This window comes from Equus quagga, unplaced genomic scaffold (genome assembly GCF_021613505.1).
Source record: "Equus quagga isolate Etosha38 unplaced genomic scaffold, UCLA_HA_Equagga_1.0 HiC_scaffold_2447_RagTag, whole genome shotgun sequence".
In the NCBI taxonomy this organism is placed as follows: Eukaryota; Metazoa; Chordata; class Mammalia; order Perissodactyla; family Equidae; genus Equus; species Equus quagga.
In genome coordinates, this window is record NW_025793278.1 from 5,262 (window position 1) to 20,016 (window position 14,755).

The 14,755-nt window shown below is 53.4% G+C and overlaps 1 protein-coding gene across 1 annotated transcript; it reads right to left on the bottom strand.

Annotated features, from left to right (window-relative positions):
- Positions 1–639: 639 nt before the first annotated feature.
- On the bottom strand, positions 640–5,109 carry LOC124232106 (uncharacterized protein CXorf49 homolog). The gene is made up of 7 exons (XM_046649074.1): positions 3,895–5,109; positions 3,301–3,504; positions 2,431–2,590; positions 1,836–1,912; positions 1,532–1,577; positions 884–925; positions 640–779 (listed from the first exon to the last, which is right to left on the bottom strand). The coding sequence occupies exons 1-6, from the start codon at positions 5,107–5,109 to the stop codon at positions 885–887; spliced, it is 1,743 nt and encodes a 580-aa protein (XP_046505030.1). The 3' UTR covers positions 640–779; position 884.
- Between the last annotated feature and the right edge of the window lie 9,646 nt (positions 5,110–14,755).

Sequence of the window (14,755 nt, forward strand, 5' to 3'; positions counted from 1 at the left end):
CGTGGCGCCACCAGAGGGAGGCAGGGACCACACAGAGAGGACTGGGCCGGGGAAGGGGGAAGAGGAGCTCAAACGTGCTCTTTAGCACCCATGCAAGTACAGCTGCAGGGGCGGCCAGTGACGGGCGGAAAGCCACCCAAGGCATCAAGAGTCCTCAGACCACAAAGCGGGGTGGACGGGAGAAGCAGGGCAGTGATCCCAGTGAGGGAAGGGAAGAAGGGACTGGGGCTCTGGAGGGGCTCCCGAGTTCCTGCTGAAGGCAAGGGGAAGAGCCGCGAGGAATGGGAAACCTGGAGACCCCAGAAGAGGAGATTCGGAGAGAAGACCAAGGGGACCTGCAGGGGAAAGCGGGTAAATGCGAGTGTGGCTGGGCGGCGCCCACACAGAAGCCAGAGCCCAGACCCCGGGCACCCTGCTGGCCTGACTGCAGGGCTCCCATCAGAGGCTGGCCCAGACTCCCCACAGGGAGAAGGCCCACACAGAATGCCAGGGCTCCTCTTCCGGAAAAGGCTCTGAAATGTGGCAGTGCCCCAGCCCGCCCCAACCCCTCTGCCTGCCCCGACTCGCACACCCCCACCCCCCGCCCCAAAAGAGAGGACAGACCACAGAATACGAGAGGTTCTTTAATGTGAAACTGCTGTGAACTGGGGTGGGGAGGGGGCAAGAGAAGGGGAGAGGAAGCCCAGGCTGAGGGAGAACAGGAGGGAACCAGCTTGGCCACAGGTCCCGGGCTCCAAAGGCACCAGCTGCTTCTCCTGTGGGAAGGTGCTGGGCTCAACCTGGAAACAGAGCGGGGCCGGGGAGGAGCCTGAGGCCAGGGTCCGCCCCAGCCCTCCGGAAGAGCCCCGACTGTGGGAAGGGGTCTGGTGTGTGGAACACTCACTTCAAAGGCTCTGGAACTTGTCAGCCAGGAACAGGACGGCCGCTGAAACAGAGAGACGCCTAAGCAGACACTCCACCCACGGGGATCTAGAAGCCCGTGCCCCTGTCCCCGGGGGGGACGGCCTAGCCCTGCTCCTGGAAGCCCCTCCGGGCCCTGTGCAAGCAGCCCCGGGCCGGACTCAGTCACCCACCACCTGAATTCCGTTGGGGGAAATGTTTTCTAAACGAGAACCAAACGTGCCAGTGGGTCTCCAGCTTTGGGGCATGTCGGAGCCACTCGGAACTCGTCAAATGAACCAACACACGGCAGCGGACAAGGCACACCAAGCAGCGGGTACAGGGAAAACCAAGGAGGCATCTCTGAGCGTCCCAATAGGAGGAGATCTCTAGGCCTCGTTCGCGTCGACAGTGCGCGCGTGCAGGGCAGACAACACTTTCCTATTTGCACAGGCGCTGGGCTGTACCTGACAGCAGGCTCCAGGGCCAGGCCTGCTGGGCTCTCCTCCCCACGGGAACGTTGGTCCCTGTGAGGCCGCCTGCCCCTGCGCCCGCCAGCCCCACCCCAGGGCCCTGAGTCCTGCACTAAGACACCGCAGGCGGTCCCGGGGCCCCTGCCCCGGCCCCTGCCCCAGCCAGAGGTGCCTCATACCAAGGTGCTCTTTCAGGTCGCCTATTTCTCTCTGTAGCACGTGACACTAGGCCGGCAGACACCAGAGAAAGAGAAACGATTAGTATCTGCTGGCCTCCTCTCGCCTCGACCTCCCCTCTCCCCGGGACCCTACCTCCGAAACCCCAGTAGCTACACTGGCAGGGGCTCCTCGGGGAAAGGAGGTGCGCTCCCCCCGCGGGGTGCGGGATGGGGCGCGGAGGGGGACACGTATGTCAGCTGACCCTGCACACCGACCCCACCGTCTCGTTTGGGCCTGCATCTCTAGGAGCCAGGGAAGCAATACCCGAGGACAGCCCCGTGCTCCACGTGGTTGCTGCTGCCTTTGCCGTCCTGGAGGTCGGTCAAGCGGTTCCTGGTCACCTGAGCGGGAAGGAACAGGACGTCCAGCTTCCAAGGCTCCCAGGGAAGTGGAAAGTGAGGCAGCACCACCCTCTGCTGGCATGGACTTGCCCCTGCTCTGCCCCGCAGCTCCCATCTTCTCTCAGGGCCTGCCTCGCCTGTCCTGTTCCCCAGGGGCAGCCCCAGTGCCACTGTGCCCCCCAGGACAGGGGCCTGTGTGGGACTCTCCCAGAGCCGCAGCCACAGCCCGTGCCCCGGGATGAGCCCGCGGCCCAAGAGAACTCAGCAGAAAAGGCTTTGTCCCGCGGAGAGTCTACCTCCGGAGTCGCGGTTTGGGGCGCTGCTAAGGACTCGCGCCCCTGCAGAGCATGATGTGGCTGAAGGCCAGCCCCGTGCATGCCCCGCCTCCTTGGGAGAAGCTGCCTGGGTAGGCACCGAGGCCTGGGAGCAAGGCTGAGCCGCCAGCAGAGCCAGAGCCAGAGCCTTCCCTCCTTGTCCGCTCTCCCCTCACTCGCGGCTCACTCACCCAGAAGACTCACCGGAGGGTGCAGGCCCCCTGGGCACCGTATTTCCCTGGCTCCGGGCCAAGCACTGTGGGTTTCCCGCAACTTGGGGAGCGGCTCTGGTGTTGAGGTGGCCACTGCTGCCTTCTGGACGACGCACGCACCGACTACATGGCCCTGGTCTGTGTCCTGGAGGCTAAAGAACCATTTCTCACCCATTTGGACCGGGGATGTGAGAGCGTGTGAGAGAGTGTGAGTGTGAGAGAGTGTGAGTGTGAGAGAGAGAGAGTGAGTGTGTGTGTGTGTGTGTGTGTGTGTGTGTCCGTACCCAGATGCGTTTAGAGGCTGGGGTGGGGCAGGGAACAGGCCAGGGAATTCAGAGGCTGATCTCATCAGCACTTTCGCCCTCAGTCAGCCCCAGGCCAGGAGGCAGAGCTGAGCTGGGGAGAACAGTGGGGCACTGAGAAAGCCCAGGTCTCCTGCAGAGAAGGCTTGGGGAACAGCTAGGAAGTAGGATCAGGAAGCCCGGGAGTCTGAACACGGAAGCTCTGCGGCCCAGACTTTGAAGGGGGCCCCGGGTCCCAACCAGCTACCAGTCCTCCCTTCCATCCCAGCTCCTCTCTGGGGGAGGGCGCAGGAAACAGGACCAGGGTCGAGAATGGTGGCCGGCAGACGCGCGCGGGCGCACACGCGCAAGCACCCCCCCCCCCCCCCCCCCCACACACACCCACCCATGCAGTGCTAGCTTCACGTTTCCCCTTCTACGACGACCCCCCTCCGGCAACCTAATGACCGAGGGTCCCCAGTGACCACCCCCGAAGGAAGGGCAGAGGGAGCATGGGTAAAGAAGTCCCCGATTGGGGTGGGGGCAGAGGCGGGGAGAGAGGAGGCGCAGGGCCTACTCACTTGGCCCCGCGGGGCTGGGTCGCTGTTTGGGTCAATATCTTCTCCCGCCACCTCCACCGGCTGAGACTCCATTGTCCTCCCGGCCACAGATTTCTTCCCAGTGCCGGGCTGCTTGGACTGCTTGGCCCTCCTGCACCTCACAAGCAGCGGGACGCCAGAGACTGGCGGGAACGTGGCCGGGTCCAGGGGAGCTGCCGAGGCTCTCTGCCCCCAGGAAAGAAAGGTTCTCCCTTGGGCAACTTGTGAGGCAGCCCCCAGGGATTTCTTCTCCGGGGCCGCCTTCCTCCAGGGAGTCGCCCGGGACGGGACGCAGCCGGCGGCGGCCGCAGCAGCGGCCGCTGCCTGGTAGCTGGGCCTCTTCCCCCTCTTGCCCCAGACCACACACTCTACTTTCTTGGAGGAAGAGAAGTCCAGCTCTCCAACAGCCCGCCTCTCTACAGCCAAGGTGAACGCTCGGGCAGCGGAGGGCAGGAAAGAGCCCGGCACGTGGAGGAAATTCTCCCTGGCGGGGAAACTGGAGCGTCTGGGTGGGTCCCCAGGATGCTCGGGGCCGTTGGGCTGGGCTTGGCCGCCTTCTCCGGGGCAAAGGCTCACCCTCGTCCGCTGTAGCTCGCTGGCCTCGTCTGATGGCTCGGGGTCGGAAGGCAGCCGGACCGGGCCGCCCGCCGAGGGCCGCCCGCGACTCGCAGGGCTGCCCAGCCTGCTCCTCCCGCCTCTTTTAGGGCTGCCCCAGGCCGGGCCGCCCTCGGGCCCAGGGAGCGGGAGCAGGGCGGCGGAAGCCGGCTGCGACGCCACCCAGCTAAGGGCAGGCGCGCCGGGGCCGCCGGCACCTGGCTCGAGGCCCGCCCACACGGTGGAGCCTCGGGCGGCGCAGCTCTCCGGGGACCGGTATCTGCAGACGCCCCGCCGGGTCAGGGGCTGCAGGACGTTCGCCGCGGCCGGCGGCGCCGGGTAGGACGCGCAGTCCGCCGCCGCGTCCCTGCCGTCGGCCGGGCAGCTGGGGCGGCCCCCGGGCTGGGGGAAGCCGCCCTCGCCCTCGCCGCTCCGCGGCGCCCCCAGAGCAGGGCCTAGACCGACTGCCCGCAGGGCTCCGGGCTCGGCGGGGCGGACGCCGGCCCGCGCCCCGCCCTCTGGGCCGAAACCCGCGCCCCAGACAGACCCCTCGTCGGGGGAGCTCATGTCGTGAGTCCGGGGGTCCCCGGCCGCCTCGCGGGAGACGATGGCCCCGGGCGCGCTGGGACGGGTGGCGGCGCGCGTGCGCGCGCAGCGGCGAGGCCTTGGGGGCGGCGGTGGGGGTGGGGGTGGGGGATGCCGGCCCTCCCCAGACGCGGCGCACGAGATCGCCTCAAACCACGCGCGGCTTGCGCGCGCCTTCGACGCCTGCGCCGCGCCCTTCGCGTGGGTCCGCCCCCGCCAACCAGCGCGCCCCTTGTGGGCCCGCCCCCCGAGGCCCTCCCCTATCGCGTCCAGGGCCCCTGGGGGCCTCCGAAGCCCCTCGCGGGCCGGCAGTGGGAAGCCCGTCCCGTGCCTGAGTGCGGCCGTCGGGCCGCTCGTCCCGCCTCTTCCGAACAGCCCGCCTCCCCGGCACAGGCTACCTTCCAGTAGCAGCCGCGGCTCTGAGCCCCGGTTTCCCGCGTACGGAGCGGGGCAAGGCCGGCCCCGGGCCCAGGGGGGCGTGCGGTGGGGCTTGTGAGGGGACACGGCAGGCCCCCGATGGGGCCCGTAGCGCACGAGGGATGGGCCGGCCTCTAGTCCACAAGACGTACGACCCCATAGGAGAATGGGCACAGGCAGCCCGCAGCCAGCCATCAGGGGTCGGCGTACTGTTTCCGCCGTAAAGGGCCAGAGAGCAAATGTTGTGTTTACGGCTGTAGGGTCTCTGTCGCAACTGCTCGAGGACGGTAGCTGCTCAAATCGGCCATGGTTGTGTGCTCAGGCCGGTTTGGGGGTTGGGCCGGGGTTTGCCCCGCGTCTCTCGGCCCCTCCCCCACTGCGAGTCAGTTCAAACGAGGGGGAATCCCAACACCCAGTGCTCGCCCCAAAGGGTGGTCAGCGTCGCTGGTCCTGGAGGCGAGACAGAAAGCCACAGATCGGTTTTCACACGCCACGTTTGCAACAATCCAAGACCTTCGCCGTTCTAAGGTGGGGGACGTCACGAGCAAACCCGTGCTTTTGACCGTCGCAGGGGGGCCTGGGGTGGGGAAGGGGCCCTGGTGGTGGCAGCGGGGCAGGAGAGACATTTGGGAGGGTCGTTTGGCAGCGTCCAGGAAAAGAAACTTCTCCCACGCGGACTCCGTCGGTGTCTGGCACTCTTCTGAGCGCCGTAGATAAGTAGTCACGCGTCCTCAGGACAAGCCTAGGATTCAAGTAGCCACTCTTACCGCCCTCTTATGGGGGAGGAAACAGGCCCCAAGAGGTTCGGCCAGTGGCCCAGGGTGGCTCGGCTTGTTGGGGTCAGTGGCAGGCTTCAAACCAGGCCGTCTGGCTGCAGGGTCCTCGCTTTTGCTATCGAACCTCTAGTGAGTTCGCTCACCCTTTGCAACGCAAGCCAATCTCACGCTAGGTGTAGTGGAAGAAAAGAGGACTTTATTTTGCACGGCGCTGAGCAAGGAGAAAGGGCGGCTAACGCTGAAATCCAAAACGCCCCGAAAAGCTAGAACTAAGAGTTTTTATTTGGGGTTTTAGGTAGGGGAGGGGGAGCATATGGCCCTTTTGGTCAGAGCTTTTCCACCAGCCTGTGTTTGGCCTTGACACTACGTGCAGAGAGGAGGGAGCCCGTGACCTTGCTGCTCAGCTGCTTTCCCACCAGCCTGTGGCTCCTTGTGGGGAGGAGATAGGGAATCCACGTGGTTGTCCTTGGCATTTGTCTCCATAAAGGCGGTTGGTGGGTTCTGGAGCCAGGAAGCCAGGGAGTAAGCAGGGAATGGGTGCTTTGGTTTTAACCACATAGATGCTGGGTTTAACGATGGTGTAACCGAAAGTTCGGTCTCTGAACCCGATGCCTATCCAAATAACGAGAACAGAGTCTTGAGTGGAAGAGGAGAGGTTTTTACTGTGCCAGGCACAGGGAGCAAAGCAAGGGCTCATGCCTCAAAAATTGCCAGCTCCTAGGGGCTGGCCCCGTGGCCGAGTGGTTAAGTTCGCGCGCTCCGCTGCAGGCGGCCCAGTGTTTCGTTGGTTCGAATCCTGGGCGCGGACATGGCACTGCTCATCAAACCACGCTGAGGCAGCGTCCCACATGCCACAACTAGAAGAACCCACAACGAGGAATAGACAACTATGTACCGGGGGCTTTGGGGAGAAAAAGGAAAAAATAAAATCTTTAAAAAAAAAAAAAAAAAAAAAAAAAATTGCCAGCTCCCCGATGAGGAATGGGTAGGGATTTTTATCTGGGGTTTTGGGTAGGGGAGGGGGGAACATGTAGCTTGTGCAGCTCGGTGCTTTCCCACCAGCCTGCATTTGGCCTTGAGAGGCTGCTTGCAGCAAGGCAGGGGGGAGGGTGAGATAGGAGGATGGCAGGTGGGCGTCCTTCGCCGGTGTCTCGTCTTCTTGTTTGAGGCGGGTTCGAGCGCCGGGAGTCGGAGTCGAGGAGTTGAGGTCTGGGGAGCCTCCGCTCCTTGATACTCTTGAGACGGCGGCTTTCCTGGCAAACTCAAGGACACGTGATTAGCTAAACTTTAGTGTGCCTCCAACTCCAGGCCACCTGGGCTTTTAACAATTTGTAACTCCCATTTGGTTGTAAAGCTCAAGGAGTCCAAGTTTAAAGAAACAGGTATTTGCATGTGAGTGGAGCTAGAGAAGCAGGAAAGGGGGTGGTGGGTTTTAGTTTTAACGCCATATACGCTGGGTTCAATGTGGGGGAACTGATATCAGGGCTGATGTTAAGAGCCTGTAACACTGGGAAAGTGAAATCAGAGCTGGTATCAGTTTCCCCTATTTTATGTTCATCCCTCATTCTTGAGGGATTTGGGGCTGTGACCAATTCAGCTACTTACTTCCTGCTGAATTGGGGCCTAGGTGGTTTCATCTCACTGAACCAGTCTCTTAATAAGGTGGTGATGCAGGTGTGTCCCCAAAGTTGGACCTGTGTCATGTAAGCAAGTAACCAGGTATCTAATAAGAAGTTTCCCCAGAGAAACAGAAAGAGAAAAACAAGGTTAACGGTTGGAGCAAATTGTAAACTAGTTCCTGAGCCCAGGAGGCAAGCAATCGAGATTCCTAGAAGTCAGGGTTGAAGCATCCTTTGCAGTTTGAAATGTCTCCCATGGTGCCATCGGGCACTCAGGTAGCTTTTCGAGTGGCTCACACAGCGGTAGACATGAATCTCTCTTCAGTTGATGTTAAGTCCTCCAGCTTCAGTTTGCAAGGCTTCAGGAAAAACGGGCAGGTTTAGTTTTCAGTGATTCTGAATGAAAATGATGGGAAAAAACCTGAAAATGTTGGTTGGGAGGCTTGTAGCCAGATGTTTCAGGAGACTAGAAGAATTCAGGATCCAGTCCAGTTAACAGATGTAACAAAGACCTCAGAGACAATTGACAGAACCAGAATCCAACATCTACACGTGTGTATTATAGTTTCTATTGAAACATAATCTTTCTCTCTAAAATCACCCTTTTATAAAGATAGCCAAATTGAGACTAACTGGTTTGCAAAATAAGTCAAGTTTTAAGAAGTTTGGCATAATTATTTACATAAGTGCAGCAAGAATAGTAATTGATTATATAGGCTCTTTTAAATCTGCTTTGCTGGAACCTTTTATGAAGAGCCTCGAGTTGAACTTCAGAGGCCTCTGAAGGTCAGGAAAACCAAGCCAAGGACTTGTCATCAGATTCCACCTGCAGTACCTACAGATTTGGGTGAATTCCTCTCTTCCTGAGGTTCCCCAAAATATTGAGGTTCCTCGCACCTGCCAGAGGGAGTGGCATTCTTTACTCAACCTTACCAGGTTACTGGGAAGCCATAAGCAAGGTACCAGGCCAATATTTCCAAGTGGCTTTCTTCCAGACAGTCCACCTTCATTCCTCAGAAGCTGTCTTGTCACATCTGAGCCTGTACGTCTTTCTCAAATGTGATGTTCCAGTCAAAGCCTCGGTATTATAACCCGTGTTTCCAGTTGTGTCCTGTTATAAGAAGAACAGATTGTTATTGGACTTATGCAAACAACCATATTGCCGTGAGAATAGGAGTACTTTTTACATTTTGGAGGGCTCAGATAGGGAGAAAAAGATAAGTGCTTCAGTCTTGCTTACAAATTGCTATAAATCGTGGGTCCTTAAGAGATTAGAGAAAAAGGTTTTCTTAAATCCGAAAAAAAAACAAAACATCAAAAATCAGCAATATGTGAAGCAAAAGGCCATAAAAATTATAATCATCCTCATCAGTTCATTCAGTCCCATGTAATTGGTTCTTGATCTCAATCTTCTGTCAGCAGTTTCATGAAGTCATCCGTTTCTCTGTTAGGGCTGTGTAATTTCCTACCCAGTTCAGTTTTGTAATCTGCAAGTTTATCGGAAACCTGTATTCTAGAGTGTTAGAGTCCTTTCCATGAATCTCTCTGAAGATGAAACATATTTGCGAAAACATCAGAGTAAAACAACTGTCTGTAAATAACAAAACATTCAAAAATGGTAATTGACAAAGACACTTGACCATTCTTGTGACATATAATACTTTGAGCTAATAGCCAGAATCACGGCTGACAATCAGAACAGATCGGAATTTTAGATAACTTTTAAAATACTTACATCAATAACACTCATTCGCAAAGTACCATTTAAGAGAGTTTATCATTACTGGTTTGACAACACTTCCCGTGTAATCTGATATGCCAAATAAGCCTAATTAGTTTAGTGTTTTTTTCTTATAGGAAGAGAGCAGATCTCTCTGAGAAGTCTCAGTGGCCCTCTGAAAATTCCCAGAGAAACTGTTCCTCCTCTTCCAGGTCAAAAGAAAGCTTTTATTCAGGACTCGAATATTTTTGTGTGTCGGTGGGGGGAGCTTGTCAAAAATATTAAAAGCTTTAAAACATTTGTCCAGATAGGAAACAAAGCTCACCGTGAAACCATGTTCAGGTATCTATTCACAGTGACAACAGAAACAGTCGAGGGGAAACAGAGTTAAAATAGTCCAAAAAAACCCACCTTTGTATAGTCTTTTTATCAAGAGCAGTTTAAAACTTTAGGAAAATTATCCTTTCAAGAAAGAGGAGCGCCAGTTTTAATTTTGTACCAGTTTACTTTGACATATAAATTTATTTAGTTAATAAATTCATTTTAATCACAGCCAACTTGACCACACATAAAACTCTTTAGGGTTTTACTTTCACAAACTTTGTGTTACTTTTTTTACATTCAAAATTTATCCCTGTACTTTAGGACAAATTTACCTTTCTTAACTCAAGAAACAAAAATATTCCCATTCTTTATACCATTCTTTATATTCTTTTTTTACCGAAAACATACATTTTACTTTTCTTATACATGTGTGTTTTTTCATAGAAAGTTCCTCAGCACACGTAAAACATGTTTATCAATAAACCTAAGCTTTTTAGTTTCTTTGATATAAGAAACCAAAGGCAGACAAATCTATGCTTAGTAGTTAACCTTTACTATTTTATCTTATGTGGAAATGAGCCAGCTACCCAATAACTTTTATTATTTAACTTAACTTAGTAAAGCTATAAAGTTGAAGTTTGCAAACAGATTTTGGAAGCTGTTTTTTTTAAGTATGCAGACTATAAAACATAATTATTGTTCAAAAGTTTTTCAAAAAACTTTTATCCTTTTAATTTATCTAGTTTACCTGTCTTGAGCGACTATACTTAGGTCGTCTACAAAAACCTCATGAAAGACCAAACAAAATTAGCTATTATACTGAGTTATTAGTTTTGCTGATCAATTTTGTTAACAGAGATAACATGAGCTCATCTGACCAGTCAACCCAGGCTCTATGTCTGCATCGTATCCAGTGCTGATAACTCAGAGGACGGGGCTATTTTACATCAAATCAGCAAACTTAGATAGGCTTTCGTTTACCAAAGGTCAATTTGGATCATGTTAAATAACTTTGTCTTTTAGAAGTTTTGACATATTAATCAAAGACTGCATTTCATTGTGAATCCTGTCTTTTCTGAAAGAGAAGTCTCCCAGAATGGCCATTACAATTTTAAGTTATCTCAAAGGTTTACTTATTTTTACTTGCTTAATTTTAGATCAGGAGTTTCGGGGGAGCTGAAGTGAAGCTCAGCTTGCTGGGAAGCTCAGCAAGAGAGGAGAGAAAAGCAGCAGATTTGGCTTCAGCTGCTTATTTATTTATTTATTCAGCCTTTTATTTTCTCTTAAAGGGGCAGAAAAGTATTTCTGATTTTATTTAGAAGCCTCAAAAGATTAAAATAGGCTTTCCATTGTTGTAGCTGGCTTTTTCCATTGCATACATCAGTTTTGGTATGCTGAAATTGGCTCATTTTGGGCATATTAAAGTCAGATCGCCTTTAGCACGTCTAATTAACATAGCCTGTAAGGTGGATTTGTAAGCTTTTACAATATCAGGCAGGGCAAACGTTCCCCAGTGAGACATAATGTTTATCCCCACAACATGATCTATAATACAATCAGGAAAAAGAGCTGTAATCATTTTACATAACTCCCATTTAAATATACCAGTTTTTACAAACTTTTAACTTAAGTTTTCAACTTTTATACCCCTAATTATAACTTATATTAGAAATTCCATTAGCAAGTTTTGGTATTACAATATTATGTAGGGAAGGCATTCCCGGTTAGACATAACATCTATCCCCCCCCATAAAACATCCAGGCAAAGTTGGTGTAACCTCTTTCTGTAATATTACTTTAAACTCTTTTAATTTTTATAGTCTTAGCTACCTTAACAGCCTAACTGTTGCCCCAAACAGTTGTTGGTCAGGGTTTTTTTTATTGTGATTTCTGGCTCCTGACCTTTTTTCACTCACCTGTGGTGCAGCAAGCCAACCTCTGACACCAGGTGCTGTGGAAGAAAGTAGGACTTTATTACGGCAGAGCTCTGAGACAAGAGAAAGGGCTGCTAACGCTGAAATGCCACACTCCCCAAAAAGCTAAAAGTAAGGGTTTTTATTTGGGGTTTTAGGTGGGGGGGGGGGCATATGGCCTTGTTGGTCAGAGCTTTTCCACCAGCCTGCGTTTGGCCTTGAGACTACGTGCAGAGAGGAGAGAGCCCATGACCTTGCTGCTCAGCTGCTTTCCCGGCAGCCCATGGCTCCTTGTGGGGAGGAGATAACCAATCCACGTGGTTGTCCTTGGCCATTTGACTCCACAGCACATAGTGGATTCTGGAGCCAGGAAGCCAGGGAGTAAGCAGGGAATGGGTGCTTTGGTTTTAACTGCTGGGTTAAATGATGGGGCTATATGCTGGGTTTAATGATGGGAAGCTGAGATCACAGCAGGTATCACTTTCAGCAGTAAAGCTTAAAACTGAAAAAACGTCCATTGCCTCTATGACTGGGCACGTCCACTGCCAGATACATCTGGAGAGTCGCTGGTACGTGCAGTGTCCAAGGACACGTGCACGAGGATGTTGGTGATGGGGAACACTGGGAGCACTCTAAACTCCCAGCAGTAAGGAAATGGATGAATGCAACGTGGCCTGTGCATCCAAGAGATGAAAACGCCGCAGTCAGAGGAAGGCATGAGGCATGTTCACGGCTTGCAGAAGCATCCTTGTGACTGCATTCAGGAAGTTGCAGACCAAGGGATTTGGGTACACGTTTGTAAATTAAAACAACAATGACGACGACAACAAACCAATCCCATACAGTGTTTGAGAATACATATACGTGGATGTACCAGAATGTTTTAAAGGTCTGGAAGGGCCCACAAAGAAGGCCTAACGGAGGTGGTGGCAGTGGTGGGGAGGTGCCAGCTGTCTGTCCCATTTTCCTGAAACTGCCGGTTGCCAGCTTCCCTGGCCTGAGCTATCGTGATATCTGGGAAGTGGCCCCTCCCTTGCTTTCTGTAAGGCCCTCCGGGGTTAGAATTGCCCCTTTTTGCCACCCAGTCCCTACTCCACAGCCCTCCAGTCCTTCCCTACATTCCTTCCTCTCTTTCCCATTCATACTCCTCTGTCTTCCCGTTGCCTCTCCCTCCTGCATCCTACTCTGGCTGATCTCCAAGAGAGGCCTGGGGTGTCTGGACGCCTGTTGCCTGCGGGAACTCAAAGGCCCGATTCCTCTGGGTCTGCCCCTGAGAACCCTACCGTGCCGGAGAAGCTTACAGAGCCGGGGCGATTGGGAGCACTCTACATCTGCCATGAGCCTCCTCAAGGGTGCCCCCCAACAGTCGCTGCCTATGTGTGGCAGTACCCTCTCCCACCTCTCCCCATGCCTTTTAGGGACTTGGTGTGCTACTTCCTGCATGCTGAAATGGGTAACGGAGGATATAGCGAAATCTGTCCCCACCTCATCCTCGAGAACATTACTGATGCATCCAGTCGGACGCCTCTGGCATCCCTCTCAGCATTTCCATTCCTTCTCTCCCTCCCTCCCGCTCTGCCATAGAGAGAATCCTAGAACGTCTTCACACCATCTCCACTCTCTTCGTCCCTGCAGCTCTCCTACCTCCTCTTCCCCTGAATCCTATAGGTCTCCAATGGTGTCACTAACGTCTGCTTAACACCCACTACCATGCTCACCAGGATCTGATATTGGTTTTTACGTAGTTTCTTGGCCTTTTTCCATCCCAGAGGGGTTCAGAGGGTCCACTTGGCCTTCCCCACTTGGTTGCTCTTACCTCCCAGACCAATGACCCAATGTGGGGTTATTGCTCCAACTGCCAAGCGTATCACTTGCAATTGTCAACTTGTGGACTGGAGAAATGACCACCGTATTGGTTCATGGACCCAGTCAGCTCACCTTGAGCTGATCTCTATCCCCAACTCCTTTTATTACCAGGGCTTGACAGGCCCCACTCCCCCACAAGGCCCATCGTGACACTTTGGGCCTCTGGGACCAGTGTCAGCTCAGACCCTGTGTCCAATAGTCCTAGAAGTGTCTGGATAGTCCTCTTTCCTCTGATAAGTGGCAGTCATTCCCTTTAGTGAAGGACAACAGCATCATAACAGTACATATAGTCACCTCCTTGTTCTCGGATCCTTCCTCCTTAGGACTCATCCACCTCTTCAGACAGTGGGGCTGGCCTCAAACTTCCTCAGAACCCGGAACTGAAAAAGAGATTTTGACTTTTTCCTGGGACAAACACCCTCCTTCTCTTGCGTTCTTGCCTTTTTCTGGCTGTAGTTGCCCCTAGGAAGATTTGCTGTCTGAACCGTCTTCTCAGCTCCTTGCCAGTCAAGTACTCTTGACTGCTCCTCTGACCTTGCCGGTTGTTACTGGAGATGTGGTCTCCTGGTGTCTCTTGGTTAAGAGTTGCCCTCTGCCCTCTATTGCTTCAGAATTCCATCATGCCAGGGGACGGTAATGACCCGAGGCTGGGACCACTTTCCTTCCATCATCCGCCTCGGCCTGGGGAAGCGAGCAACCACTGAACTTCTTAGTGATCCTGGGGCACCCCTCACCAGAACACTCTTGATAGCTTTGGTGAATGGTGTGTCCTCTTGGCCCTCCCGCGGAACGTAACCATCAGGCGACATGACTGGCCTCACATTTTCTATCCGTTCCAGCATGCCTGCATCACTCAAGCTTTTGGTTCCTTCCTCTACCATCTACCGGTCCAAGGCAGGCATTTCCACTTCTGTTCATGTGGGCCGTCACTTTCGTAAAGCTTCTAAGGGCCACCTTTGGCAGTGACTTTCCACCATCTCCTGGAGTCCTTGCCAGCGTGTTAAATCCCGTGACATGAGAAAGTGCCTCCGCTCAGTAAAACTTGTTTATCCAGTCTTATATTTCAGTCCTATTAGTCCAGCACTCTCAAAATCCAATCTCAGGAATATTCCCCTGCTTCTGCCAGTAGAGGGTGGGTGGCTATTTCTTGCAACTCCCTTGCTGTGTAATTTCTTTTCTCCCGTATCTGGCTTGGCATATCCCCAGAGAGGTTATGGAGAGGAGGTGGGGTTTTCCCTGGGAGGGGCACCTGTGGCTTTGTGGGGCAGTAGACTCTAGCATCTACCAGCACAGGGAAGGTGCTAGCTCTTGCTAGGTGAGGAAGGGCCACCCTGCAAGCACTGAGGCCTCAGGGGGCGGGTCCCTGGAACAAAGGAATCAAACGGTACATTAGAACATATCTATTTAACACAAAAGATGGTCATCATGGTGGAATAGAGGAACAAGAACATGAGGAACGTATAAAACTCACAGAAAATAACAGGTGTAAATCTACGTATATTATGAATGCATTAAACACTTAAATCTAAAGGTAGAGATTGTCAACCTGATATAAGCACAGGATTCAACTATATGCTCTCGACGGGGGATACACTGTAGATTTAAGGGCATAAACCCACTGAG